The sequence below is a fragment of the Penicillium canariense genome, assembly GCF_028826845.1.
Source record: "Penicillium canariense strain IBT 26290 chromosome Unknown utg000007l_segment0_segment0, whole genome shotgun sequence".
NCBI lineage: Eukaryota > Fungi > Ascomycota > Eurotiomycetes > Eurotiales > Aspergillaceae > Penicillium > Penicillium canariense.
The window spans coordinates 1,979,647-2,004,831 of record NW_026622734.1 but is presented as its reverse complement, the minus strand read 5'-3'; the positions used below and the strand labels follow the sequence as shown (position 1 = coordinate 2,004,831).

The 25,185-nt window shown below is 50.5% G+C and overlaps 9 protein-coding genes across 9 annotated transcripts; 5 read left to right on the top strand and 4 right to left on the bottom strand.

Moving 5' to 3' along the window:
• Window positions 1-214: 214 nt before the first annotated feature.
• N7482_009739 (uncharacterized protein) lies at window positions 215-1,423 on the top strand (the record flags this gene model as incomplete). Its single annotated transcript, XM_056691863.1, has 3 exons — window positions 215-478; window positions 591-1,046; window positions 1,106-1,423. The coding sequence occupies 3 exons, from the start codon at window positions 215-217 to the stop codon at window positions 1,421-1,423; spliced, it is 1,038 nt and encodes a 345-aa protein (XP_056539569.1).
• A 527-nt stretch (window positions 1,424-1,950) lies between these two features.
• N7482_009738 (60S ribosomal protein eL37) lies at window positions 1,951-2,594 on the bottom strand (the record flags this gene model as incomplete). The annotated part of the gene is made up of 4 exons (XM_056691862.1): window positions 1,951-2,090; window positions 2,206-2,277; window positions 2,449-2,511; window positions 2,591-2,594. 4 exons carry the CDS (start codon window positions 2,592-2,594, stop codon window positions 1,951-1,953), a joined length of 279 nt encoding a protein of 92 aa, XP_056539568.1.
• Window positions 2,595-3,154: 560 nt separating this feature from the next.
• slu7 (mRNA splicing protein SLU7) lies at window positions 3,155-4,555 on the bottom strand (the record flags this gene model as incomplete). Its single annotated transcript, XM_056691861.1, has 1 exon — window positions 3,155-4,555. One exon carries the CDS (start codon window positions 4,553-4,555, stop codon window positions 3,155-3,157), a length of 1,401 nt encoding a protein of 466 aa, XP_056539567.1.
• Window positions 4,556-4,922: 367 nt separating this feature from the next.
• Window positions 4,923-10,160, top strand: N7482_009736 (DNA-directed DNA polymerase zeta catalytic subunit REV3; the record flags this gene model as incomplete). The annotated part of the gene is given in 3 exon segments (XM_056691860.1): window positions 4,923-5,157; window positions 5,225-7,798; window positions 7,810-10,160. The coding sequence occupies 3 exon segments, from the start codon at window positions 4,923-4,925 to the stop codon at window positions 10,158-10,160; spliced, it is 5,160 nt and encodes a 1,719-aa protein (XP_056539566.1).
• Window positions 10,161-10,517: 357 nt separating this feature from the next.
• Window positions 10,518-14,902, bottom strand: N7482_009735 (uncharacterized protein; the record flags this gene model as incomplete). Its single annotated transcript, XM_056691859.1, has 4 exons — window positions 10,518-13,798; window positions 13,882-14,347; window positions 14,418-14,574; window positions 14,682-14,902. The coding sequence occupies 4 exons, from the start codon at window positions 14,900-14,902 to the stop codon at window positions 10,518-10,520; spliced, it is 4,125 nt and encodes a 1,374-aa protein (XP_056539565.1).
• A 729-nt stretch (window positions 14,903-15,631) lies between these two features.
• Window positions 15,632-19,251, bottom strand: N7482_009734 (uncharacterized protein; the record flags this gene model as incomplete). The annotated part of the gene is made up of 8 exons (XM_056691858.1): window positions 15,632-16,219; window positions 16,287-16,403; window positions 16,469-16,639; window positions 16,668-17,864; window positions 17,916-18,068; window positions 18,138-18,755; window positions 19,000-19,119; window positions 19,177-19,251. The coding sequence occupies 8 exons, from the start codon at window positions 19,249-19,251 to the stop codon at window positions 15,632-15,634; spliced, it is 3,039 nt and encodes a 1,012-aa protein (XP_056539564.1).
• A 595-nt stretch (window positions 19,252-19,846) lies between these two features.
• Window positions 19,847-21,678, top strand: N7482_009733 (FAD-binding oxidoreductase; the record flags this gene model as incomplete). Its single annotated transcript, XM_056691857.1, has 4 exons — window positions 19,847-20,122; window positions 20,175-21,065; window positions 21,124-21,468; window positions 21,526-21,678. The coding sequence occupies 4 exons, from the start codon at window positions 19,847-19,849 to the stop codon at window positions 21,676-21,678; spliced, it is 1,665 nt and encodes a 554-aa protein (XP_056539563.1).
• A 901-nt stretch (window positions 21,679-22,579) lies between these two features.
• Window positions 22,580-23,232, top strand: N7482_009732 (uncharacterized protein; the record flags this gene model as incomplete). The annotated part of the gene is made up of 2 exons (XM_056691856.1): window positions 22,580-22,735; window positions 22,804-23,232. The coding sequence occupies 2 exons, from the start codon at window positions 22,580-22,582 to the stop codon at window positions 23,230-23,232; spliced, it is 585 nt and encodes a 194-aa protein (XP_056539562.1).
• A 543-nt stretch (window positions 23,233-23,775) lies between these two features.
• N7482_009731 (aspartate-semialdehyde dehydrogenase family protein) lies at window positions 23,776-25,000 on the top strand (the record flags this gene model as incomplete). Its single annotated transcript, XM_056691855.1, has 3 exons — window positions 23,776-23,806; window positions 23,869-24,126; window positions 24,195-25,000. 3 exons carry the CDS (start codon window positions 23,776-23,778, stop codon window positions 24,998-25,000), a joined length of 1,095 nt encoding a protein of 364 aa, XP_056539561.1.
• Window positions 25,001-25,185: the final 185 nt, after the last annotated feature.

Genomic DNA, 25,185 nt, shown 5'->3' with positions numbered 1-25,185 from the left:
TACTTCACATTCGACTGATATGCTTGGCATGGATGCCAACGCGGGCCGGCCAATCCCATTATCCTTTCATTTTTTTCTCTTCACTGTCACCAGCACCGCAACCCAAGGAAAAAGCTAAAAGCCATCTCCATTCGAACAATTAAAGTGCCTAATAATTACCAGAGCCTGACTGAAGGTTTTTCGAACGGGAGCTTGAGCAGACCGAGGCGCAATTATGCCCTCTCAACCCCCACTACCACCCCTCCTTACACCTTATCTATCAACCCAGCCTGAGTCTTCCTTGACGCTGATTTCTTCGATTCTGGGTGCAACTTCAAACTGGCTGGTCCTAAGATTCCTTCATGCAGCACTCGGTGCCTCTTCAAGCTCTAATGCTTCATTTGGACTCGATGAGCTACCTAATGGCATTAAGCGAAAAGTGGTGCTCGTGAGCTTTTTGCGCGGCTGGGAGTTTTGGAGGGCAGAGGCAAAGCGATTGGTAAGTTTGAGCAAATTAACATATTGTCCTTCATGATCCGTGCTGTTGTTATGTTCATTCCTACCCGGGAGTTCATACGACATCTCAAACTCGTTATCTAACATCTCACCAGGGCCTGGATCTTGCGCGTTTGGCGGACAAGCACCAGTTTGCATTCGTGGACGGCTTATCGGAGCTCTTCACTTCAGCTGACGCTGCTCCCATTGCACCTTCAACGAACACGGGAGGCGCGGTGCGCATATCACTTCCTCTCCGATCTCAACCCGGCGCCGTTCCTGGAAGGGGACCTCCCTCTACAGTACGAGCTGGGCGTTCTGCAAATGGGGAAGGTAGTCAGAGAGAGCCTGGCATAGCAAAGAAATTACATTTCAGTGGGCATGGGGTTGCTTCCCTGGATGCTATGGAGAAGGATATCATTTCTGTGATCGATCAGCAAAAGACCTCCATGGAAGATGGCGATGAATTAATACTGGTAATTGATCAACCGGATTTCCTTCTTGCCGCTACTGGAGCAAGCATGGGCATCGGAGCGACGGAGATGGCAGAGTGGGTGACAGGTTTACAGCAGGTACGGCATTGAACTAGACTGCTCTTTCTGATACGAAAGTGAACTAACTTGCCTTTAAGCACGTGCACGCAACTGTTTTGACTATGGCTGCTGATTCCCCATTGATACATAACGCGTCTACTGCTGGGAACCAGCTATCTACGCCCATAGAGACGGAACATGCGGCATTTGCTATCGGTATGGCCCACCGGGCTCGATCCGTGATGCAGCTTCGCACTCTCGAAACTGGCGCCGCGAGGGATGTAAGTGGAGTGCTCAGGATCAGCCGAGGGGGCGGCTGGACTGCCGAAGCGAAGGATATTTTGGTCGAAAGGGAGTTACTGTACTACATTCAGCGCGATGGCGGAGTCCGGGCATTTGGGCGTGGCGAATCTTGAGTTCGGTCAGTTTGTCGTCTGCGCCTCTGGCATGGTTAGATATGACCCTTAAGTTTCCAACAATCGATAGACTGTGACAGAAGCTCTGTGTCCGGCGAAGTAGACACCGTACGCAAGATATACCAGAAATAGAAGAGAAATATCCTCGCATTGTTATCCGTCACGACATGGGGATATTCGCCAGTCACAAACGAGGAGAAAATAAAGGAAATTCATGCATGCTTCAAGGCCGTAGCCTTGATTTTTATGCCGCTTCGTCCTCGCACAACTGTTCATCCCCTCGGCCGTTTGCTGTCCCCAAGGCTATGTGCAAGTGACAAAACAAAGGACGAGATCGACGATCGTGACCACACCAACTCCACGAAAAAAGCGACTTTTTTAATTTCGGAATTGCCATTTGCATTTCGAGTAAATCTATCTCGCAATGCTAGGCCATGTCATGCCAGGATGTCCGACCCACCCCTCATTCCTTTTCCAGCCTCTCCGAGCAACGAAAACGCGACGCCGATTGGGAAAACATTGGTAATTTAGGCGGTCTGGGGGCCGCGGGCGCCCTTGGGGGTACCGGTCTGGAAGCCGTTCTGGAAGCGGCGGTGGACTTCGCGGAGGGAGCGCATGCGGCCGGAACCAGTGGTCTTGCGGCGCTTGGCCTTCTCACTCCAGTTGACTGTTGTAGAAAGTCCAGGTAAGCTGAGGTTCTGATAACCAAGATCGTATCCTCCACAGCGTCTGTTCCATATTCGAACCGCTGATGCTATCTGAGAGAAGGGGGATATGCGTACACTTGCGGGTCTTAGCAGCAGGGTAGCCGCAGTTGGAGCAGGTGGACTTCTGGATGTGGAAGGACCGCTGGCCTATGAAGTCGCAAAAAAGCCCGTCAGCAACCTGTCTTGATACCCGGAAAATGTCCACCCGTTGTTGTCCATCGAGGTTTCCAACACCAATCACTCTCTGTAGAGAAATTCGCGAATTCGGGACCGGACGGGTGGTTCGAAAAGATTCGAGGGAAGATGGGAAATACTAACCACAACGACGGCACAGAGTGTGAGTCTTGTTGTGGCGCTTGCCGAAGCTCGAAGTACCCTTAGCTGTTGGGAGTTGTCAGTCTTTGAACGAGTTCGATGTTGCCGACGATCGCGCCGAGCGTGGCTTCGATAGAGGACGTACTCATTTTGAATTAGGGGAACTGCAGGAGGCAATGCGATGTTAGTTAAATGAAGAGAGGATGATAACCGTAATGGGCGAAGGGGGCAGCATGCAAGCGTACCTGGCAATTCCGTTGAAGGGCTGTTGTCGGGGTCGTCGTCGCTAGGCGTATCGAAACTTCCACAGAGTGGTGATGGTGTCGGCTAAGCGATGGTGTGGGCGCGTCACGAGACCCAGGGCACAAGCCCTGACGATAATAACGTGATCTAAGTCACATGATATCTATTTGGTCCGTGCACAATGTACTACGTGATATGCTTATTTCGGCCTGGCGCATCCGCTGGACCCATCCAAGGTTCATCCGTCCAGTCACAGAACACAGCAGATCCGGACGAGGCTTGGTGTCTTTGGGGATACGAACAAATATTGTGTAGAGATTGACATTATGAGCTTGCATTACTAAATAATCAAATCATAACGGAATTATCCTTGTTCCATTGTTAATGCAATATCATGGAGGGGTATTTTAAACTGAGACGCCGAGAAGTGGAAAGGTAGACAAAAGATGAAGACTTGCTGAAGACTTTAGTCAGTTTCTTTCCCAATAAAATTCGCCATGGGATCTTCGGCGGCCAGTCGACTGCGCTTGTATGACTCAATTTCCTCCTCAGTAATGCCGGACTTCAGTTCCTCCAACGTCCGCTTCTTGTTATTGTTCGCGGCAGACTCCTGCTCCTCTGTCCTCTCGAGCTCGCGAGGGTCATTTGGGGGTTCCAGAGCATCATCATCATTACCATCCGTCTCTGGTAGCAACAACATGTTGCCCTCTTCCTCAAAGGCCTTCTTTCCTTCTACACCCGTGCAATAGCTGTTCTTCACAGTCGAGAAACAGCATGAATAGCCCCACTTGAATTCATACCACCAACTGCCCCAAACCGATGTATGATTGTTGACCATAATGTCTTCGGGGTACTTCGACTTTGTGGCTGTTTTGGGAGCGCCCTTGATGGCACCGGATTCATCATATTCAACGAACCGCTCGTTCTCGACAACCATCGTGTCGCGCAACGGGGTTGCATTCAAATGTTCGTCGCCTCCGTATTTGTTTAGGAGGGCTTCGCGCTGGGCTTGTCGTTTGGCTTCAGCATCCTCTTTCTCCTTTTTACGGAGAACTTCTCCAGATGTAGGGTTTGCTTGCAGATGGATCTGAGCCCTGCCTGCCTCTTGAGCATCCCATGCATAACGCTGAGCCTTCTCAAACTCGGCGGCGTCGCCGGAAGCACGAACAAAGTTCTCCTCTGCAACCAGGGCAGAAGCCTGGTCCTCCTGTGCACCCATATCCACCATTCGTCGAGTTTTCGGGTCATATTTGGCGGAGTCAAGGTCCAGGTTCAAAAGATACTTGGCAGTATCTTCTCGGATACGGAGGTTGCGCGTGGCGGTGCTTTGCTGTCGGCCCATGTCGGACTCTTCGGCGTAGCGGATGTCCTCCTCTTCCGCATCATCCTCATCCTCTCCGTTTTGTAGCCTCTTGAGATCAGCCCCCTCTTTCGCTGCTCGCTTCATCGTCTCGAGCTCTTCATACTCGTCAACGACTTGGCGATATTCACTGGCATCGTAGCCGTTCCATCGATCTCTCTTCGCATCCCATCCCATATCAACCTTCTGGATCACCTCGTCTGCCTGAATGTCCTTGCCCGTCCACTTGGCACCAAGTTTTCTGGGTCGACTGAGACATTCCTTGGTCTTGTGTGTCATTGCGCCGCAGTTCTCACATGCGCCCTTGCGATACTTGGTTGCGGCTGGCCCGGCGCGCTTTCCTCGGTCGTACCATTTGGACTGATCCTGGGTCGCCTTTTGGAGACGCTGATGCTCGAGGTAATCATTGTTGGAATCATCATCGACGTAAAACGGCTTCTTCGAGATGAAAGACGGAATGTATTCGTTGCGCTCCTTGGACGCCACATCGGCCGGTTTCCTTGACATGATGGGCGAACTAGCCTCCACAGGAGGACGCAGGATATATCTGCTGAGGTATCAAGAGAATAACACAACGAAGAAAGGCCAAGTGGTTTACCGCAGCCCGGAAGGAATGTTGACGTGAGACTGATTGGAGAAAGAGGTCCGAAGTGATCGACCAAGCTGGAATTTACAGGCATGCACGTGATTGGGCGTCCCACCCGCGCTCCGCTGGCGCGCGTTGGACCTGCTGTAGGACAACTCGGTTTAGCATTTATCGGCGAGTGGCGCGAATAAATCCAAAGAAGGGGGTTGAATCCGCATGGAAAGCACCCAGTTCAGTGCCTGTCCGCGCGATGTCGCTGATACTTCCTGGTGAAGCCATATCAGACCGATGGAGCCTTTTCGCGTACGCCTCAACTGCACCGATCACTACCAGGCCACCGCGTCGGAGCTGGACCCTCCACTGCCATTTCGAGATGGCGTCTCGGAGAAAGACTATAGGCCCAGAGTACCTGTGATACGAGTGTTTGGGGCAACTGAAACCGGCCAACGAGTTTGCGTCCATATCCATGGTGCATTTCCTTACCTATACATCGAGTACAGTGGATCGTTGGCGCCTGAAGCAGGTATGTTCAGACAAGATAGCCTACATACGTTATCAATATTTACTTACTAAATGAAATTCTTCTATAGTGAGCTCAGCGATTCGTACTCTCCACCTCTCCATCGATCATGCCTTGGCAGTCAGCTATCGCCGTAATGCCTACGACAGAAAGACTGCGTATGTCGCACACATTACCCTAGTCAAAGGGATTCCATTCTATGGGTACCATGTCGGCTACCGGTCTTTTTTCAAGATTTATCTTCTCAATCCTTTCCATATTACTCGCTTAGCGGACCTGTTTCACCAGGGAGCAGTCATGAAACGACCACTCCAGCCATACGAGAGCCACCTACAGTTTGTCCCACAATGGATGTGCGATTACAACCTATACGGGTGTGGATATATGGACTGCAAAAAAGTCTACTTCCGGCCACCGGTACCGGAATACCTGGAGCTCACCAATTTGGATCACCGCTGGCATGACCGCTCAATCCACCCTGAGAATATTCTTGATGACCCGGCCCTTCCGAAGCAGAGCCACTGTCCCTTGGAAGTAGATGTTTGCGTGCAAGACATACTTAACCGTTCCGATATTAAAGAGCGCTCCTTGCATCACGACTTCACAGAGCTCTTGAGACCGGCTGCGTTCAACGAGCGTTTGGTTCCCAGTGTGGCTGGACTCTGGCAAGATGAGACGAGAAGACGCAAGAAACTTATGGGAATCACGGATCCAGACAGTACCCCGTTTGGCCCCGAGGAACTGATATCCATGTCTGCCGACCCACGGAATCAATCCAGGGCAGGCTGGGTTCACGAAGACGAATTTCGCGAGTTGGCACTCCAACTTGTTGCCGATGAACGACTTGAAGATAACGCCAAGGAAACTTCTTTTGAAACTTTCCTGGCTCCCGATGCGGAGAAAGAGAATATCAAAACAGCCTTGGCCAGTGTAGAAGATTTCTATCCTGACAAACTGAACGGCTCCACTTTGGATAGGCACCATCGTATCTCGCAGGCAGCTGACGAACAACTGCCTCAGATTTCCGTTGATGAAGGCCTGTTACTATCTTCCCAAGTGGATGAAAACTACGTCTCGGATCATGGGCAGGAGCTATTAAGAGAAGATGAGAACCTAGAGGAACCTCAAGAACAGTTTCAACCCTTCCAAGCAGCAGCACTTGAAGAGAGCTTCTATGATTGTGTTTTTGATGAACTTACACAACCCGTTGAAGCACAAAAGCGTGCACAGGCGGATAGCGCTTCAGGTCTGCAGACAGATGATGATTTTCTCAGGGCGCCCCCATCTTTTATGATTGACCCCAGTGCTTATTGCGAAGCACATCGTGAAGTCAACGCACGCTCAACAAGCTCAAGACGATCGCATAAAGAAACTGCCGATGGTGAACAGCTGCAATCGGTCAAAAAACCGAGGTTCTGGAGCAATACAGACGAGACCAGTCCGCAGAAAGAGCTGATCGAAAATTTCAACCATGTTGAGACCACAAAAAGTGGCAATTGCCTGGCCCAAATCCGCACCAGTCCCCACATGGAAGCACTGCCATCTTCCGACCCAAAACGCTCCTCCCAGAAAACAATCCGTTCATCAAAGGCAATGGTGAAAGCACCCAACAGCAGACTGAACTACCCCGTTGTCAAGGATCCCAATGACCCAATGACAATTCTACGATTCAGCCAAGATGAAAGCAGTTCTTCAAAGAAGGACTCAGCATCACAGCTCATGCCAAGCTCGTTCCCGTCAGGATCAACCACGAGCGCCAAGTCAGGCGATGCTAGTGCCTCTGCAGATTCCTCAACGCTGCTCCGATCCTCCTCTACAGCAGTAGAGGCTCGTATCGCACTTGATCCACATGTGGCCCATATCAAATCAAAACTTCATGACTCGTTTCATTTCCACCGGGACACTACTTTATGCCTTTTCAGATTGGCCAGCCCAAGCACCAATGAGGCAGTGTCGACCTTGAATGATTTTGGTCGCCCATCTGTCGTCTATCAAAAAGCATACTACAGTACTGAGGCGGATGTACCTGAAAGACCTCGTTTGTACGCTGGCCGAGAATTTCGATTAGAAAGCGACACAATCCATTTTCTACCCCAGTTTGACCCATCAGGAAACTCGCCTGCGATGTTTGACGAGCAGCGACTTTCGGCTGTGGTTGATCAAGGGCAGCAAGAAAAGATTGATCAGGAATTGCGGGAAGCTTGTACCTCCAGGGCATGGGAGTTTGCGCCGGTACCGCCCAGTCGGTCTGAAGTAGTGGCTTGGTTCGAACAAGTCGAAGCCTCATCACGCAAGGCTAGCGCCAGCACCAGTACACCAACCATTAATCAGCCTCTTTCGGGGAAGAAGCTTGAAGCTTTATCACAAATCGAAGGTCCAACACAACGGAACCCCTACGGCGCCAAATACTCTCAAAAGGCGAAGGCCACCAGCGTGGAGCATCAAACGCAGTACATGAGCACCATGAGCCTGGAAGTGCATGTAAACACCCGCGGAGCTCTATCATCCAATCCGGACGAGGATGAGATATCTTGTCTTTTCTGGTGCCTTCAATCTGAAGACGATGCTCTCGAGGTCAATAGCCATCTGCCCGGCGTTCACGTCGGGATGATCTATCAAGGGGAGGGGGTAGACCCGAAGCTAAGTTTTCCAAAGCGCTGAGAATTGAGGTTGAGCAGGAACCGACCGAACTCGACCTGATCAACCGGCTAGTTGACCTTGTTCGCTACCACGACCCGGATATCATCACAGGCTATGAAGTTCACAATGGTTCCTGGGGGTACGTGATTGAGCGAGCTCGGAAGAAGTATGACTTTGATCTCTGCGCGGAGTTGTCTAGAGTCAAATCACAGTCAAATAGCAAATTCGGCAAAGAGGATGATCGCTGGGGATTCGAGCATGCTTCGTCGATTCGAATGACTGGCCGACACATGATCAATATCTGGCGTGCCATGCGAGGGGAGCTAAACCTGCTGCAGTATACCATGGAGAATGTTGTGTTTCACCTTCTGCAGCGCCGAATTCCTCACTACTCGGCCAAAGACCTCACACAATGGTACCAAAGCGGAAAGCCTCGCAACATGCTGAAAGTTGTGGAGTACTTTACATCGCGAGTACAAATGAACTTGGAAATTCTCGAGGCCAACGAGTTGATTCCGCGGACCAGCGAGCAAGCGAGATTGCTGGGGATTGACTTCTACTCTGTCTTCGCTCGTGGATCTCAGTTCAAAGTCGAGTCTTTGATGTTCCGAATTGCCAAGCCAGAGAACTTCTTGCTCGTCTCTCCAAGCAGAAAGCAAGTTGGACAGCAGAATGCTTTAGAATGCTTGCCTCTGGTCATGGAGCCGCAGAGCGACTTCTACACCAGCCCTCTTCTGGTGCTTGACTTTCAATCACTCTATCCTAGTGTGATGATTGCCTACAACTACTGCTACTCGACCTTTCTTGGCCGAGCTGTCCCGTGGCGCGGCAAAGATAAAATGGGCTTCCTAGACTACAAGCGGGAGCCTCGACTACTGGAATTACTGAAAGACAAGATCAATATTGCGCCAAATGGCATGATGTATGCAAAGCCAGAAGTCCGCCAGTCACTGCTCGCCAAGATGCTTACGGAAATCCTTGAAACCCGAATCATGGTCAAGACTGGAATGAAGACTGAGAAAGGGGACAAGACCTTGCAACGATTGCTCAACAATCGACAGCTGGCTCTGAAACTTATTGCCAACGTCACGTACGGATATACATCTGCTTCATTTTCTGGTCGAATGCCTTGCTCAGAGATCGCAGACAGCATTGTGCAGTCGGGTCGAGAGACGCTGGAAAAAGCCATTGCCTTCATTCACTCCATCGAGAGATGGGGTGCAGAGGTTGTCTACGGTGATACCGACAGTCTGTTCGTCTATCTCAAGGGTCGCACACGCGATCAAGCCTTTGACATCGGCGAGGAGATTGCACAGGCAGTGACAGACATGAATCCGCGCCCAATAAAGCTGAAGTTCGAGAAGGTCTACCACCCCTGCGTACTTCTAGCGAAGAAGCGGTACGTCGGGTTCAAATATGAGCATCGCACACAAACCGAACCCGAGTTTGACGCCAAAGGCATTGAGACCGTGCGACGGGATGGGACACCCGCAGAGCAAAAGATTGAAGAAAAGGCTCTGAAGCTACTCTTCCGAACTGCAGACCTGAGCCAAGTGAAATCCTACTTTCAACGACAGTGCAGCAAGATCATGCAAGGCCGTGTCTCGATTCAAGATTTTTGCTTCGCTCGTGAGGTCCGTCTGGGTACCTACAGTGAGCGTGGCACTCTCCCCGCCGGTGCCATGATCAGTACCAAGCGCATGTTGGAGGACCCTCGGTTAGAGCCGCAATTAGGTGAACGCGTCCCATATGTCGTCGTTACTGGGGCACCTGGATCAAGACTTATTGACCGGTGTGTTGCGCCGGAGATCCTCTTACATGACGCGCAGCTTGATCTCGATGCAGAATACTACATCACCAAAAACCTGATTCCACCACTGGAGCGAATCTTCAACCTTGTCGGTGCCAATGTACGCCAATGGTATGACGAAATGCCCAAGGTGCAACGAATCCGACGAGTTGACGCATCCTCGATTTCAACTTCATCCCGCCCGCACCAGCAGCTTGGAATCCAGAAGAAGACGCTGGAATCATACATGCGGTCCTCTTCATGCATCGTCTGCCGAGCTAAGCTGTCTGATGCTGGCATCCCTGTTTGTCATGAGTGTCTGCAACAGCCACACCTTGCACTTTTTGATGTTGTCTCCCGACTGCAGCAGGCCGAGAAGCGAGTTGTTGATCTAGAGGCAGTGTGTCGGTCGTGCATGGGTGTTACAGCATGCGACAGCGTTGCGTGTGATAGCTTGGATTGTCCCGTTTTCTACTCCCGGACTAGAGATGCGGCCAATTTGCGGCATTTGAAGGCTGTGCTAGAGCCAGTAGTGGAACTGCTGGAGAAGAAAGGTCACCAAGAACTCGATTGGTGAGAAAGATGTGTTTTTCACTGGCTGCTTGCTCATTTTTTTGGAGTTTGGGCTTTTTGGTTGGCTAATTGGTATTTTGATATCGATGAATGATCTTTACGGAGGCGTTAGATATACCCCCCACACGGCCAAAATGGATACCGGCGCGTGCTGTCTTTCAATAGTCTTCCGCCCTTACATAAAGAATCAGAGTATCATAATTTCTGCCGAGGCTAATGGATATAAAACGAATCTCGTCAGTCAAACGGCAAATGGCGGGAACACATGTCGCATGAACATCGATCGCAAAAACGCTGACTGCCCTCTCGCTGCTCCATAATCCATAATTACGAAAAAGGCCTGGGTTGAAAGTTCACGGTGTCAAACCACCTGCCCCATTCGCCAATCACCGTTCTCTTCATCGTCGCCGTCCCCTAGCAGTGCGATCAACTCATCCATCGCAGACGGCTTCACATCTCCCTCAAGCTCAACGATATCCACGGCTTCGTCATCCTCATCGACAACCTCGACACCATCCTGAGCATCCTCGACCACCCACCCACTTCCCTCAGACGACTCGTCAACTGCCGAAGGGTTGACAAGCCGCTCGGCCTTCACGACATCTTGGACTTCATTGGGTGCCAGAGAGAGATCCCCACCCGCCACCTCATAGAGCCTGTCTTCACAGAGATTGTTCTCATAAAGGTCCTCGTCACCAAAATACTGTGGTTCATTCATGCCAAGTTTCCGGTCTAACTTCGCAGGTAATTTGGCCTCGTCTTGATCTCCCTCGAACTTGGCAATGAATTCAGAATCTTCGATTTGGCCCATGATCTTCATGACCTCCGCATGCGAGAAGGTTTTAGCTATGTTGTTTTTGGCATCTAAAGCCTTCGCCTCCATCTGCGCAGGGCGCAGCTCACCAGCCGCACTCCTGGCAATTTTACACAGGATACCATCGAAAACCCAGGGGAAGCTGATGAGAGGCATTTTGATGATTTCGGTCTCGCGTTCATCGGGTAATAGGCCGTCGTCATCGTCATCATCATACCTGTTTTCACCTCGCCGTGCAGCCATCGTATCCTGTACCTCTTGATGAGTGATGCGGTACATGGAAACGACCAGGGGCGCAATTTGCCCAAAGTCCCGCTTGCCGACCTCCTTATAGCACTGCTCTCGGAAACCTAATCGAAGACTACTCGCCACTGTGCCTAGTTCTTCGTGTAATTTGTAGTCCCGGCACATACCGCTGTGTTTAAGAACGAAGGCTGACCAGATCTCAAACTCGGTCTGGATACCATACTTGGCCATGATTCGTCGCATTGATGCATCATATTCTACCTTCAATTCGCTCGCGAAATGGTCGTATTTCTTGCTGTTTCCCACCAGGTCGCATTGAAGAATCCGAGAGTCGAAAGGGTTACTCAGGCTGGGCGAGAAATCCTCCATCTTTACAGCATCGTACAGTTGACCCAGAATTTTCTTTGATTGATAGGTTCGTTTGTGCCTCTTATCCATGAAATGCGGCCAGATATGTGGCTCGAGATCGCGCCCCATGATAGCAGGAGACCCTGTCTTGTTGTAGTCCACAGCATCTGAGTGTAACTGAGCGAGACGAATGCACTTGGGCTCACGGACCCCATTGGCAAGACGATCTGCATGTGCCATGTGGGCATGGGCAATTCGGGGTAAGCTATCATTCTTCATGTACGTGACATAGAACGAAGTGATATCGTCGACTGTCACATCGCGATCAAGGTCCGGGGCCTTTCTGGTGGCATATTTCCAGGGCCGTGTGAACCAGTCTCTTGGAATAAGGTCCTTGTCCCAGATAACGAGGTAGTCATCCCCGTCCAGATCCCCTCCAGAGCACATGCTAGTGATGTCTCGGTCACCCGTTTGGGGGAATACGACCACATCGACGAGGTGCCTTAGTTCATGGCAATCGACAGCATGCACCACACGAATGTCGCCTGGATGCAGCGATGGGTTCCGGGCCACAATGCAAACACCCTGGATGACCCTCGCCGAGACGCCCTTCTCCATACTGCTAATTTGGACAAAGATTTGCGGAAGGGCCGCCAGTTTCTCTTTTTCCGTCACCCTTTGTCTTGTCACCTGGCGGTCAAAGTAGCCCTTCAAAGTTCCAGTCTCATCAAGAACGCCAAGCAGAGATGCCCCGTGTTCGATTAAGATTTTGGCCTTCTCCTTGAGATGTTTCTTATGCCAGGATTTCCACAGACCGAGAAGGGAACTGACAAAGGGCTCCTTCGTGCTTCGGAATCCAGCAGACACCATCTGTGACAGTGATAGGGTTATTTGGTTGGGATCAACGAACTTCTGGAGCAACTCAATAGCCTGATTGTCGTTGTTCATTGCATAGTTGATGCTCTCTAACATGACGTTGAGTCTGTCGTGGAAGACTTGGTTCTTCACACCCTGAGCTGAAAGAACCAGAATCAGCTGGCGGTTCAGAGTTGCGGCGGAAAACTGTGACCACCGAATAATTTCGAGACGATTGTGTCCAGCCTCAAACTTGAACTGGCTCGGACGAATGTGCACATCGTTTACTGTAGGATCCGATGAATAAGTCAGCATGCCTTTGCACCCACCCAGTCGAAACTGGTAAGCGGATGGAGGCCTGCCGTAAGGATCTGCGACGCCCATCTCGTTTGAGATGATTCTGGTTGTGAATTTGGAGATTTTTCCCACCCCATCAGAGAAGCAATGGCCATTGCGAAGAATGTCCGGGATCCTCTTGACATTCACTCGACAGCCGGCGAGCGCTCGCGTGGTTGAGAAACACTGACCCAAGCGTGCTGCGTATCGAGCGACATTTCGGATGTGATTGAATTGACCCATCCAGGCTCGGATATGAGCAGCCGTGAGGTTACTTGTTGGGGCAAAGAAGTATGCACCGTGCTCGCGGAATTGAGAGTTGCCGAATGCTAAAAACTCGTAGTGACGATCGCCGATGGTGATCCCGTTGGCCAAGGTTCTCTTGACCCGAGTGAATATTTCATCATTTGAGCGGTAACTGGTCGAATAGATCCGACCCTGAGACTTTTCATCTGTAAATCGAACACGGAGGAAGCGATCAAGGTACTCCTGGTAGTGACGAGTAACCCGATTCGAGGCGTCGAGGGTCGGGGTGTTATAGTGAATAGTGGTTGGAGTAACCCGCGCAGAACGCATGAAACAGCAGTAGGCTGGGATGATCGAGCCCGAGACCCCATTACCATATTTTATGTTGAAGATCTTCATGGGATCAAGATACTGCTTTCTCTCCGTAGCGACGTGCTCCAGAAGTTTTACGGCTGAAGCAACCCCAAGGTCCATCAGATGCACGACAAATTGACGAGACATTGTAAACTCGGAGAGGTGTCCATGTGAAATGCAAACTTCCAGCTGGTAGCGGACGGCAAAGGGCAGGTGCACATAGTCCTGATCTGCGATCTCCTCCAGCGTCGAAGAGAAACGTGTTTTCGAGTCGGGGATATCAATCCATCGCCACACAGGATCCGGGCGCTCAGGACTGCTCTTGAAATGCTTTCCACCCTCGATGAAAACATTGTGGTCTTTCAACATCTCCTGGACGAGCTTGAATTCAGTCTCAAGGAGGTGATCAGTGGAAAATGTAAACTTGAAAACATTCCATCTACCTGTGAAGAGGGCGGGAAATACCAAAGTCAGAATTTCTCATCCGCACCGACTCGGGATCAAATTTGCAAGACGGCGGGCTTACCAAGATCAATGATCTGACCTACCCTACGTAGGCTAGTGGGGGCTTTGACCTGGTGGCCCAAGCTGTGCGCGATAGAAGTCTGACGCAGCCATGCATCACTGTCCCGCCAGGTGGTTTGGGTACTGAAGGTAGTAAGGATGTCTGTGGACTGTCGGTGATAGAGAGGGGGAGAGTCCAGGATTATGACAAGAGACACCTCGTGAGAGTCTTCTTCGTAAGCCTCCCACACGCGTGCTAGCTGAAGGAAGGGGATCTTTAGCCTGTAGGTGGAAGCACTCATTTCGGGTACACCGGCAGCAACTGGTCGGGAGTGGTGAAGAACCACATTGAAATGTGCGAACAGTGCCTTTGCTCGGACATCCACGACCATCCTGGGCTTTGCCTCATCTGAGAAAGTCCGCATGGCGCAGGTGGTGGATCCGTCTACCAGGACCCCAATATCACACCTCTTGCAAGGTAGCTCTTGCTTTGTGCAAAATATTGTCAGTTTTCTAGCGAAGCAAGATATGGAAGACATTGTGTCCAGATTGACTTACACTCTCTCGAGGATAGAAGACATTCTCGCGACTCGGGCTCTTTAGGAAGGGACTTGGGCAACTTCGGTCAAGTGCCACTCCAATATATACGACACGCCTACCTGGCAGCGGGATCTGGTAGACGCCACTTCGCCAGAAGACCGTTGTCGGAGGCCGCCTGTTTGAAGGTCAAAATTGATCAGAATGTCATGGTTTGAAACCGCCAAAGGTGGGGAACCAGCAAAGATTAGATGAAAGGCAGACCAGCGAGAGGTGAAGACATACTTGAACCGAATCCGGCCCTTCAAGCTACGGGCTCCATGCCGGTCATCGAAAATGTCGATGGAACGGATCTCACCTTCCCTGGAAAAGGCATTCCACAGGGCTTTGGTATCTGCCTCTCTCGGCACGCGCGAGATATTGACTGCGACGGATTCCCACTGCTCCCAGGGTAACCAGAAGGCTGAGCTCTGGGAGGCGGGAACGAAAGCTCGTGAAGCAGACATGATGAGCAGCGTGATGTTGTAATGGGAAAGAAGATGAAAGAGAAAAGCTTTACCATCAGTAGATCTCGATAAGCTGCATGGAAATAGCCCTAAACATCCACGTGTGGCTCGTGCCTGCCACCTCATTTATCTTCATGGGTAGACGTCTAGTATAAAACCCAGCGACTAATACCCAGTAAAGCTGCATATCTGTGAGTATCGGAAATAGGCAACAATCTCCGAAGACGGGCAAATAACTTAGGCTATTGTATCTTATCGGCTGTATAGCACTATAGTCAGACTTCAGCGCACCGTTGTCATCTGAGGAATAATGTTAACTGGACAAGCAGACGTAACATAGGAGGGCCAATTTTGAGGATGATAGATATCAGCCACAGATAAAACTTCTGAGCTCCAGAGCAACTCAAGATAGGGGCAGTTTCATTGCTTAGTTGGCGGGTTAGTTGGCAAAGGTGATACAGAACGATGACCGCCTACTCGCGTCAGTTAGGAAGGCAGAGGGGCTCGCGTTGCGACTATCATTCAGGAAGACGAGTACATGGGCATCAACTACGTCGAGTATGAAACCTGGCTTACAACTGCATCAACGGGAGTAGAATAGAATTCAAGCAATAACAAAAGTGGCAAGGGTATTAACTAAGAGGAAAACCACAGAATCTTGTGAGAAGCTCTGATACCGCTGTGGCAGCTTAAGAGGAACGTCCAACGATATTGTAACAATGAGTGACATCATTGGGGAGCTAGCAGATCACTGGGGCCAGAGAAAGCTGTGCTCGTAAAAATGTGGTCCTTCGAGAACTCCAAATCCATATCCAGGTCTAAATCATGGAAGTGATTGTCATCTAAAACCTCCGTGGATGCAGAGCGATATTGGCTGCCCTTTGGCCCGACGCTTAGTTGAGGCTTAAGGGGACTGTTGAGGTCAGCCTCAACAAGAGGTTGCCGGGAGATGGTTCTGGGGACAGTTATATTCACTGTTGAGCCAACACCGGTGGGTGTCTTGGGAGCAGGCGCCGGGGAAAGGTGGATGTATCGTCCATTATCCTCGGGTCTTCTGGGACTAGGACCCTGAAGATGAGAGGACAAAGAGCCGAGCGACTCTGCGAGCTGGATATCATCATCGCCGTCCCACGCGGCTGAGTGGCGTTGATCTGAAGTGAGGACGGTATCAGTGTCTCTGCTTGGTTGCGGCCTGTTTGGGACCTGCTCATTTGGTTTTGCAGAGAAGCCCATGACATTTATGAGCCGGCTGATATGCTGCTGGGCTTCCGAGAATTCCCTAGCCTTTGCTGTTCTCGCATCGCGAAGAGATTGGATCTGGAGAAGGGATTAGAAAAAAAGTGAATAAATAGAGTATCTGTAATCTCAGATATGACTTGCTCACCTTGCTTTCTAACTGGTGAATGCGCTTATCCTTGGACTGTAGCTTCTTGAAGGCATCGTTGGCGGCTGTCTGCATGACCTTTTGTATCCGGGCGCTCTCTTCCTGTTGTTTGGCTACCTGTAGCTTCTTTGTTAGCAAAGCGATTTTCTTTTTGACCAATAGATTTCTGAGGGACGCCATACTTTTGAAGCAAAACTGGCGATTTTCGCCTCTTGCTCTTGTTTCAGCATCTCAGTATCGGTCCTTGCCTTTTCTTCAGCTTCTTGCAATTTTGAATAGAGCCGCTCAACTTGTAAGTTTTGCTCCTCAATCTGCACGTTAGGTGAGTGATCATTCGGAAATAATATCCATAGCTAGGAAAGGGGGAGAGGGGTGGTGTACCATTGTTTTCATACTACTCAGCTCTATCTGCAAATCCTTATTGTCCGTAAGAAGACGCTTGATTTCATCTTCCTTTTGAGAGCAGAGCAATTGATTTGCTTCCAAAAAACCTTTGACTTCTTCGATCTCATGCTGCAAAGCTGCCATTGTTTTGGCGGAGGCGGACTTATCATGGGTAAGCGTCTCCATGACTTGACGGCGGCCTTCACTGTCCGACTTTAGATGCCGCACTTGCTCTTGCAGCTCTTCGAGCTGATCATCCTTTTCAGTACTTGTAGCAATCAGATCGAGCTCTCGGGTTCGAGCTTTTTCTTGCTCCATTCGAAGCACTTCTTCCGAGTGGTGCTGTTGATCGTGCAGCTCTTGCCGGGTAGATTCAAGCGCTGCTGATAGCTCCTCGACACGAGTGTTTGCATTATCAGCATGTGCTTCAAGACGTGCCAGCTCTTGCTGAAGCGATGAATTTGCATCTAATGATTGGTCCAATTGTCTGTGTAAATCTTCATTCTTTTGTCTCAGTTGTTCGGCTTCATTCGTTTGTCTGTCGCGCTCCTCCTCCGCAGACCGCACAGGTCCTTCGATATCGTAGCATCGACGTTCAAGATCAAAGCAAATGTCCTCGATCCTTTTCATCATATTGCTGTGCGATATTTCGGAATCTTGCCTGTGCATTTTGGTGATAGCAGAACGCCAGTCCAAGGTTGAGCGGCCCGTTAAGGCAAATTCTTGCCTATTGCGCAGATCAAGGCAGCCTCGGAAGTCTTTGCAAGCAGCTTGCGTAAAGCTGCACTCACTACTGTTGATCGTTCTCGTAGCTCGTTCCACAAAGGTTCTCATTATAACAATATCTGTACTGTCGTCGCCATGCGACAGAGCCGCAGCAAAGTAAATGTCAAATAATTTGAGCAAAATACTGTTTTGTAAGGCGCTGTATGCACAGTAGCAGACCTGTGAGCCCTGGCACTGTTGCTGACCCGGAACCAGGGGGAAATTTCCGAACAGGCTGGCAATAGTCCGCTTGGTAGAGGCCGAGTTTAGTAGCGACGCAATCATAGGCTGCGACAAATTGGACTGAAATTCTGAGAAGAGGAGATTTGACACGTGGAGATTAACCATGGAGTCGCGTCCGAGGCTGTCCTCTTTCAAGGCCTCAACTGTGAACCGCAGGAGCTCGTATATGACAGACTCATCATAGCCCTATTTGTGTCAGTGTCAAAACTCCTGCATCTGATTTGAATGAAGCCTCACCACCAAAGAATCTGTCAGGCGTGAAACAAGTCGTGTCGGCATCGCTCCAAGTACTACTCTGCTGTCTTTAGAGACAAGCACACGGAGACCAAGGTCCCGAATGTGAGAAGGCAAAGATCCCACGGTTTGAAGAGAAAGCAAAAATGTGACCCCCTAAAGGTAAAAAACAAACTCTACGTGTCAGATGATAGATAGACTGAGGAGTGGAAAAGAGGTCCGCACCATAATTTGTGTCTCCCTGTTCAAATTCTCCCTGGCCACCTTCTCGCATAGCTTGGCAATCTTGGCTGAATTGCTAGTAAGCCAAATTCTCTTCTGCTCTGGTTCAATAACATCGGCAATGCAAATGGCAAGACGAATGCTTTCTGCGGCTTGTGACGGAGTGAGATTGTTGCAGCTCGAGGAACAGGCGAGGATGACGCGCAAAACGATCAGGTCTAAAGTCTTGAGACCACGCTTGGGGCCAAAAAAATTCTGAATATTGAGAAGCCAAGACGGCATTTCCGGCCCGTGTTGGTTGCGAGGCTGCTTCTGTTGAGTTGATGCTATCTGCGCAAAAGTGGCCAGGCCCAAAAGGTTACCCATGTGGTCGTCGAGGTTGCGCAGCATTTTAGTAAATTCAAGCTGAAGGTTAGACATGACTTCTATTGGAACATCGTTAATGAAGTTGGGAGATCCCTGGAGGCCAGTCATCAGGGCATGCAAGGGCGCTATTGTCTCTGCTCCGGGATTGGCCGCCATCATGGACACTAGCTTCGTAATAAAGCCGGCGAGACGAGCGGGAGGTGTAAAGCCCCGTGGAAGAGGCGACGAGAACAATGCAACACATGCTGGATGATACTGATAGTTCTTTAGTCTACAGTCACATGAAATATAGCCCAGTATCATGATGGAGCATGCACCTACCTCGAGTTCCCCGGCAACAAGAGCTTTTTGGAGGAAAGCATCCAAGATCACTGGTTGACGATCCAATAACGCATCGCGAAAACCTGTATTCAGTGCTAGAATATGGTGAGTAACAGATCCTTCGATATGGGATAGTATCACAGTGCCTACCAAAAGCCGCAAGCAGTGGGAGGGCGACTCGCGAACGGGACAAGCCCTCTACCAAAACATCGGCCAACAAGCCCACCTGACAGGGCTTATGAAGCACCCAAGAGTCGACTATTGAAGAAGAGCTGGCCTGGACCAGGTAATGTAAATTCTATCCTCACGTGTTATCGCTGTGCTTCATCCCAATAATGGCAGGTTCACGCCTTACCTGGAGTGAGGGCACGTAAGGCGCTGTCACGACGCGTTCGATCTCGCTCGTTAGGCGAGTGAGTTCCTCGGCCATGATAACGAGTCTTGCATTCGGGGATGCTGGATTTTGTCGCGGTCGTTGTCGGCTTCTCTCACCATCTTGGTGGCCGAGAATTGTGTTGCCGTCGTTGCCCCCTCAACGGGCTTGAGCATAGTTCGGCCAATAAGGGTTTCGAGCGCTTTCGGCCATTTTCGGTAATCTTCAATCTACAATCTACTCGCCAATTCTGCGCGACGTGAAAGGGGTATTACAACAAATACAGCCTCGGTGAAAGAAAAGGATGGAAACGACATGTAATAGCTCAAGGTAGCGGATAAATTCATTTCGAGGCTCAGGCTGATCCCCCACACCCCCACGCCTTTCGAGCCGCGGAATTAAAGCCTTCTGTTCTCGGCCGAAGTCCGAGGCCGGCATTCGCTGTTCTTTCCCCCCATCGAGCACATCATTCAAGCTCGCCATGTCGTCTACAGGCTTGGTTCATATTTCTTTCTGTAAACCTTTCATAACAGGCAGCCATACGGTAGAACTTCCCGTTGAGCTTTCTCCAACTCTTCCTACGATCTAAATAGCTACCTCGCCACTATGCGAGCGGCGTTCCTGATCCCTCGTGGATCCCCCACTCCCCCGCATGCCCCATTGCCGCCCCCGGATTTCGCAGTCTCGGAGCGTTATAGCCTCCAGGAGTATTCGGGCAAATGCTACGAGCAGTACGAGTGGAAGCCAGCACCAACATCGCTCAACGAGTTCCAATTCACCGAACAATGCCTCGTCCTGGACCCTTAGTCGCACGCTGCTCACCTCCGCATTTGCTGCGGGGCTAGGCTATGGCTACGCTTCGTACGGACAGACATCACCAAACGCAGCGGATAAGCCACAGTATGGTTCCACAAAAGACTTCGAGAAGGTACGGCCATTGGATCCCGAGCTTGACTATGAACATGGATTCACGATTTCAGGCGATCGCAGAATTGAGAGGGAAATTAGGCGACGACACAATTAGCACCGATGAGGACGATCTTCTGCAGCACGGCTACTCGGAATGGTCGAGTCTTAATGCCGACCGACTCCCCGTCGCGATTGCATATCCCACCACCACAGAAGATGTCGCTGAAATTGCGAAGGTCTGCCATAAGTACCGGATGCCGATGATTCCTTACTCGGGTGGTTCCAGCCTGGAAGCCAATTTCTCGGCACCTTACGGCGGACTGACCATTGACTTTGCTTCGATGAACAAGGTCCTGGAAATTCACCAGGATGACATGGACATTGTCGTACAACCATCCATTCAGTGGATGGACCTGAACGAGCAGATCAAGGACACTGGTCTCTTCTTCCCCGTCGACCCTGGTCCATCTGCGATGATTGGTGGTATGGTAGGTACCAATTGCAGTGGGACAAATGCAGTGCGGTATGGTACTATGAAGGATTGGGTGATCAACCTGACGGTTGTGCTGGCTAATGGCCAAATCATTAAGACGCGCAGACGTCCCCGCAAAACCTCTGCTGGCTACAATCTCACGGGACTGTTCGTGGGATCAGAGGGAACATTGGGTATCGTTACGGAAGCCACGTTGAAGCTAGCGCCAATTCCTGAGCTGACCCGGGTTGGGGTTGTTGCATTCCCGACGATTCGTGACTGCGCATCTACTGCGATGCAACTTATTAAGAAGGGTATTCAAGTCCAATGCATTGAAATTTTGGATGAGGTCCAAATGGATGTGATCAACAGGGCAGGTGGTACAGGAAGAACCTGGGGTGTCTCTCCTACTTTGTTCTTCAAGTTCAGTGGAACAACAGCAGGCGTCGCTGATAGCATCACCTTGACGAAGCAGCTTGCCAAGTCTAATGTATGTTCTCTGGACATGGACAGGGTCTTGTGAGCTCAAGTGACTGACACGAATACAGAACGCGTTGACATTCACCTTCGCAAAGGACGAAAAGGAGGCACATGACTTGTGGTCTGCACGAAAGCAGTCCCTATGGAGTATGATGGCTTTGCGCAAGGAGGGCTCTGAAGTATGGTCAACGGATGTGGCCGTACCAATTTCCAGGCTTCCTGATATTATTGAAATTTCGAAGAAGGAATTGGATGACCTCGGTATTTTTGCCAGTATTCTTGGGCACATTGGCGACGGTAACTTCCATGCGAGCATTATGTACGACCGCCACGACCCAGACGAGCGAGCCCGTGTTGAGAAGGTTGTCCATGATATGGTTGATCGTGCTCTTGAAATGGAGGGTTCTTGCACGGTATGATACAATAAGCTTTCGGTGACTTCAAGGGCATCTCACTAATGGATCTTACAGGGTGAACACGGCATCGGTCTGGGCAAGAAGGGATCCTTGAAGAAAGAGCTCGGCCCGGGCACAATTGATGTTATGCGGAAGCTTAAGCGGTCCCTTGATCCACACTGGCTTTTGAATCCTGGCAAGATTTTTGACTCGGAGGAAGATTCCTGAATTCATCTTTTGCAAGGTAAGCATATATAAGATGTGTACCTAACACCAAAACATCATAAATAGTTTTGCAATTCAAGCCAGCGGATTATTCTTTTAACATTAAGCATACTAAAGCCACGAGATGGGCATGTGCTGCTCCAAGTCTAGTTCTTGAAAGGATCTCTCAAAGAGCCCTTCATTCCATTGACAGGCTGTTCCAGCGCTAGGAACGGCTGAAGCCCCGGCGGTTGCTCAATGAGTAACAAGTCATTGATTTCTCTTGATACGGTCGTTCCAGTCATAGGTTCCCAAGTACTTCGATGATACTCTTGTTGCTCGGGATTCTTCACCAACACATTGGACTCGGAAGCTTGGAGAGGTGCCACTCTCTGAGATAATGAAGGTGCAACACCGTCTGATCGAATACCACCTGCCATTTCACCTCCTGTACTTGCGCCCGTGTCCGCATAATTGTCGGAAACGGTGCTATCAGTTGGCAGTGCGAAGAAAGTACTCGGTTCCCTTTGAACCAGGTCTCTAGCAAACAAAGCCTGATAGCGTATCTCTTCGATGTGCTTCCAACGGCGATCAAGGCAAGTATCACTGTTCTTCTTCCAGTACTCATGAATTTCTCCAGCAGCTTCCCAGGCGGAGTCCACACCGCCACCTGATGGAACCAGTGACAAGTTGATGGAGAGATAAGATATAGTATCCCACTCTAGGTAAGTCTGAAAGAGCCAGAGCCACTGCTTCCCCTTTTCATAATGTCGAAGCAAGCGGCCACGTTCCAAGTTCTCCACTCACGTCCTTCGAAAGCTCTGTTGCACGATGAGGTCTTGATTTTGTCTTGTTCGAGGCTTGCTAATGGCGAGCTTGACCTTGACAAGAATCAACCGAATAGACGTGGCTGTAATAAAATCCAATGGAATGCTTTTGTCCATATGGGACAAATATTGAGGCCGTGATCCAGCTGTTGCCTCTTTTCGGGCAGAAGAAAGAGCTCATAGGATATTTGAAAAGCAAGGAGACCGAAGGCTTGACCTGGACTGGCATTGCCACTTCCGGCTTGTTTGATTGGGTAAGTATCATTTGAACGCTATCATTAGCAGTAACTGATCCGAAGCGTACACTTCAACAGGGTCTTAGGAAGGGCTTCTTAATCGCACGGCCACCATCTGGGATGGCGGCCACAAGAGCTTCACTCTCATCAATGAGAGGCCTCTTGGTCAAGCAGTCGTCTCTGCCCTGCAGAATCCCGAGCAAACCAGAAACCAGTACCTATATGTCGCCTCCGTGGAGACCAGTCAGCAGGAAATCCTTGCAGCGCTGGAGAAGGTGACCGGAGGCAAATGGACGGTTAATAAGACCACAACTGAGGCCCAGCTTACCGCGGCGGCGAAGAAGCTCACTGTAGGTGATTTCAACGGTACCTTCATCTTGGTTCGAGCGACTATTTTTGGCAACATGCCTGGGGTTAACGCGAACTACGCGAAGGAGACTGTGCTTGCGAATGACCTTCTTGGTTTAAAGCTAGAGACTGTGGAGGAAACCGTCAACCAAGCTGCGAACAATTAGAGCATCTGGTATATTCCATAGACAATCTCACGCAATTACTTCGAGCTCAAGCAGACGACACCGTTCCCTGTCGCATACAATTCCGGAGAAAAGTGCCCAACTCCGGCGTCGATGGGTCCCAAAAAGTCAAAATGCGCCAATCGTGGGCGGTAAAATTTTGCCCGCCCCATGGGCGCTGAGTCAGCGCGGGGCAGCGATAATTGGCCGCGATATCGCAGTGAACCGGAGGTTGCCACCAGCAATTTATCTTCATCAACAAGTCAAAGTGGTGAGTACTGATTGTTCCCGATTCCTTTGCGTGCAGAAATATCATAAGAAAGTCTGCCATGAGTTCTATCTTGCAATTCAGCTTGCGGTACGCTGTCAATCACTATGCGGGGGCAGTGGTCGAAGCGTTGACTCAGAAGATTTTCGTGGCAGGTGTTCCCGATTTGATACATCAAGGGCCCCCATCTCTTCACTCATAGCTTATCTGGCCCAATTGATTCGGTGGATGCTGACCGAGGCTCATAGTCACATCCTTGACTGCTAGATACCTAGAAGATGGCAGCCTCTTATCCCAAGAAGAAGTGCGGTATGGCTCCGGAATCCCCCCGGGCGATGTTTTCTTTCATGTGTTCTAACAGATATATGTAGGTGTTCTGGGTGCCACCGGCTCCGTGGGCCAGCGCTTTATCCTTCTGCTGGCTGATCACCCCTTCCTGGAGCTCCATGCCGTGGGTGCCTCTGAGCGCTCCGCGAACAAGAAGTACAAGGATGCCGTCCGATGGAAGCAGTCTGCTTCAATGTCTGAGAAGCTCAGCAACCTTGTCCTGCGAGAGTGCAAGGCTGAGTTGTTCACAGACTGTGACCTGGTTTTCTCCGGGTTGAACAGTGATATCGCCGGCGAGACTGGTAGGGACATCACCTCCGTTCTTATATCTTTGCCAATACTCATGATTGCGTATTAATGTTTGAAATAGAGATGGCATTTATCAAGGCCGAGATCCCGGTCTTCTCTAACGCGAAGAATTACCGCAAGGACCCAATCGTGCCCTTGGTGGTTCCCACCGTCAACCCGTCGCACATGGACCTGATCCCCCACCAGCGCAAGCACTTTGGCCTGAAGAAGGGCTTCCTGGTTTGCAACTCCAACTGTGCCGTCATTGGTGTTGTTATTCCCTTTGCTGCCCTCCAGGCCAAGTTCGGTCCCGTCGATGAGGTCGAGGTGTTCACTGAGCAGGCCATCTCGGGTGCCGGGTACCCCGGAGTACCCAGTATGGACATCGTCGACAACGTCATTCCTTTCATCAGTGGTGAGGAGGACAAACTGGAAAACGAGGCTCAGAAGATCCTCGGGTCTCTGAACGCCGACGCTACTGCATTCAACGAGCAGGCTGGCCTGCGCATTGGTGCTACCTGCACCCGAGTCGGTGTCACCGATGGCCACATGGCTTTCGTCTCGCTACGCTTCAAGAACCGCCCCGCCCCTAAGGCCGAGGAGGTGGTTCAGGCGCTGCGTGAGTACCAGTCCGAGGCCCAGAAGCTCGGCGCTCCCTCTGCTCCGGATATGGCCATCAAGGTCTTCGACGAGCCCGACCGACCCCAGCCGCGCCTGGACCGCGACATCTCTCATGGCTACACTGTTAGTGTGGGCCGTGTCCGTGATGGCGCTGAGGGTGGCTACTTTGATATTCGTTTCGCGGCTCTGTCGCATAACACCGTGCTTGGCGCTGCCGGCTCGTCTATTCTCAACGCCGAAGTGGCAGTTATCAAGGGTTACATCTAAATATAGATACGAAACAGGAAAGTGGGCTTTTTCAGCGATGTCACATAGTTTCATTTAACAGATCTTTATAGATGAGCCACTTGTGAGGAAAGATCCGAGCACACGCTAAAAGCCGTACGTAGTTTCACTAATTTTCCTTCCTAAAATAGAAGGGCGTCTGTGATGACATAAGCCGATTGCTGATT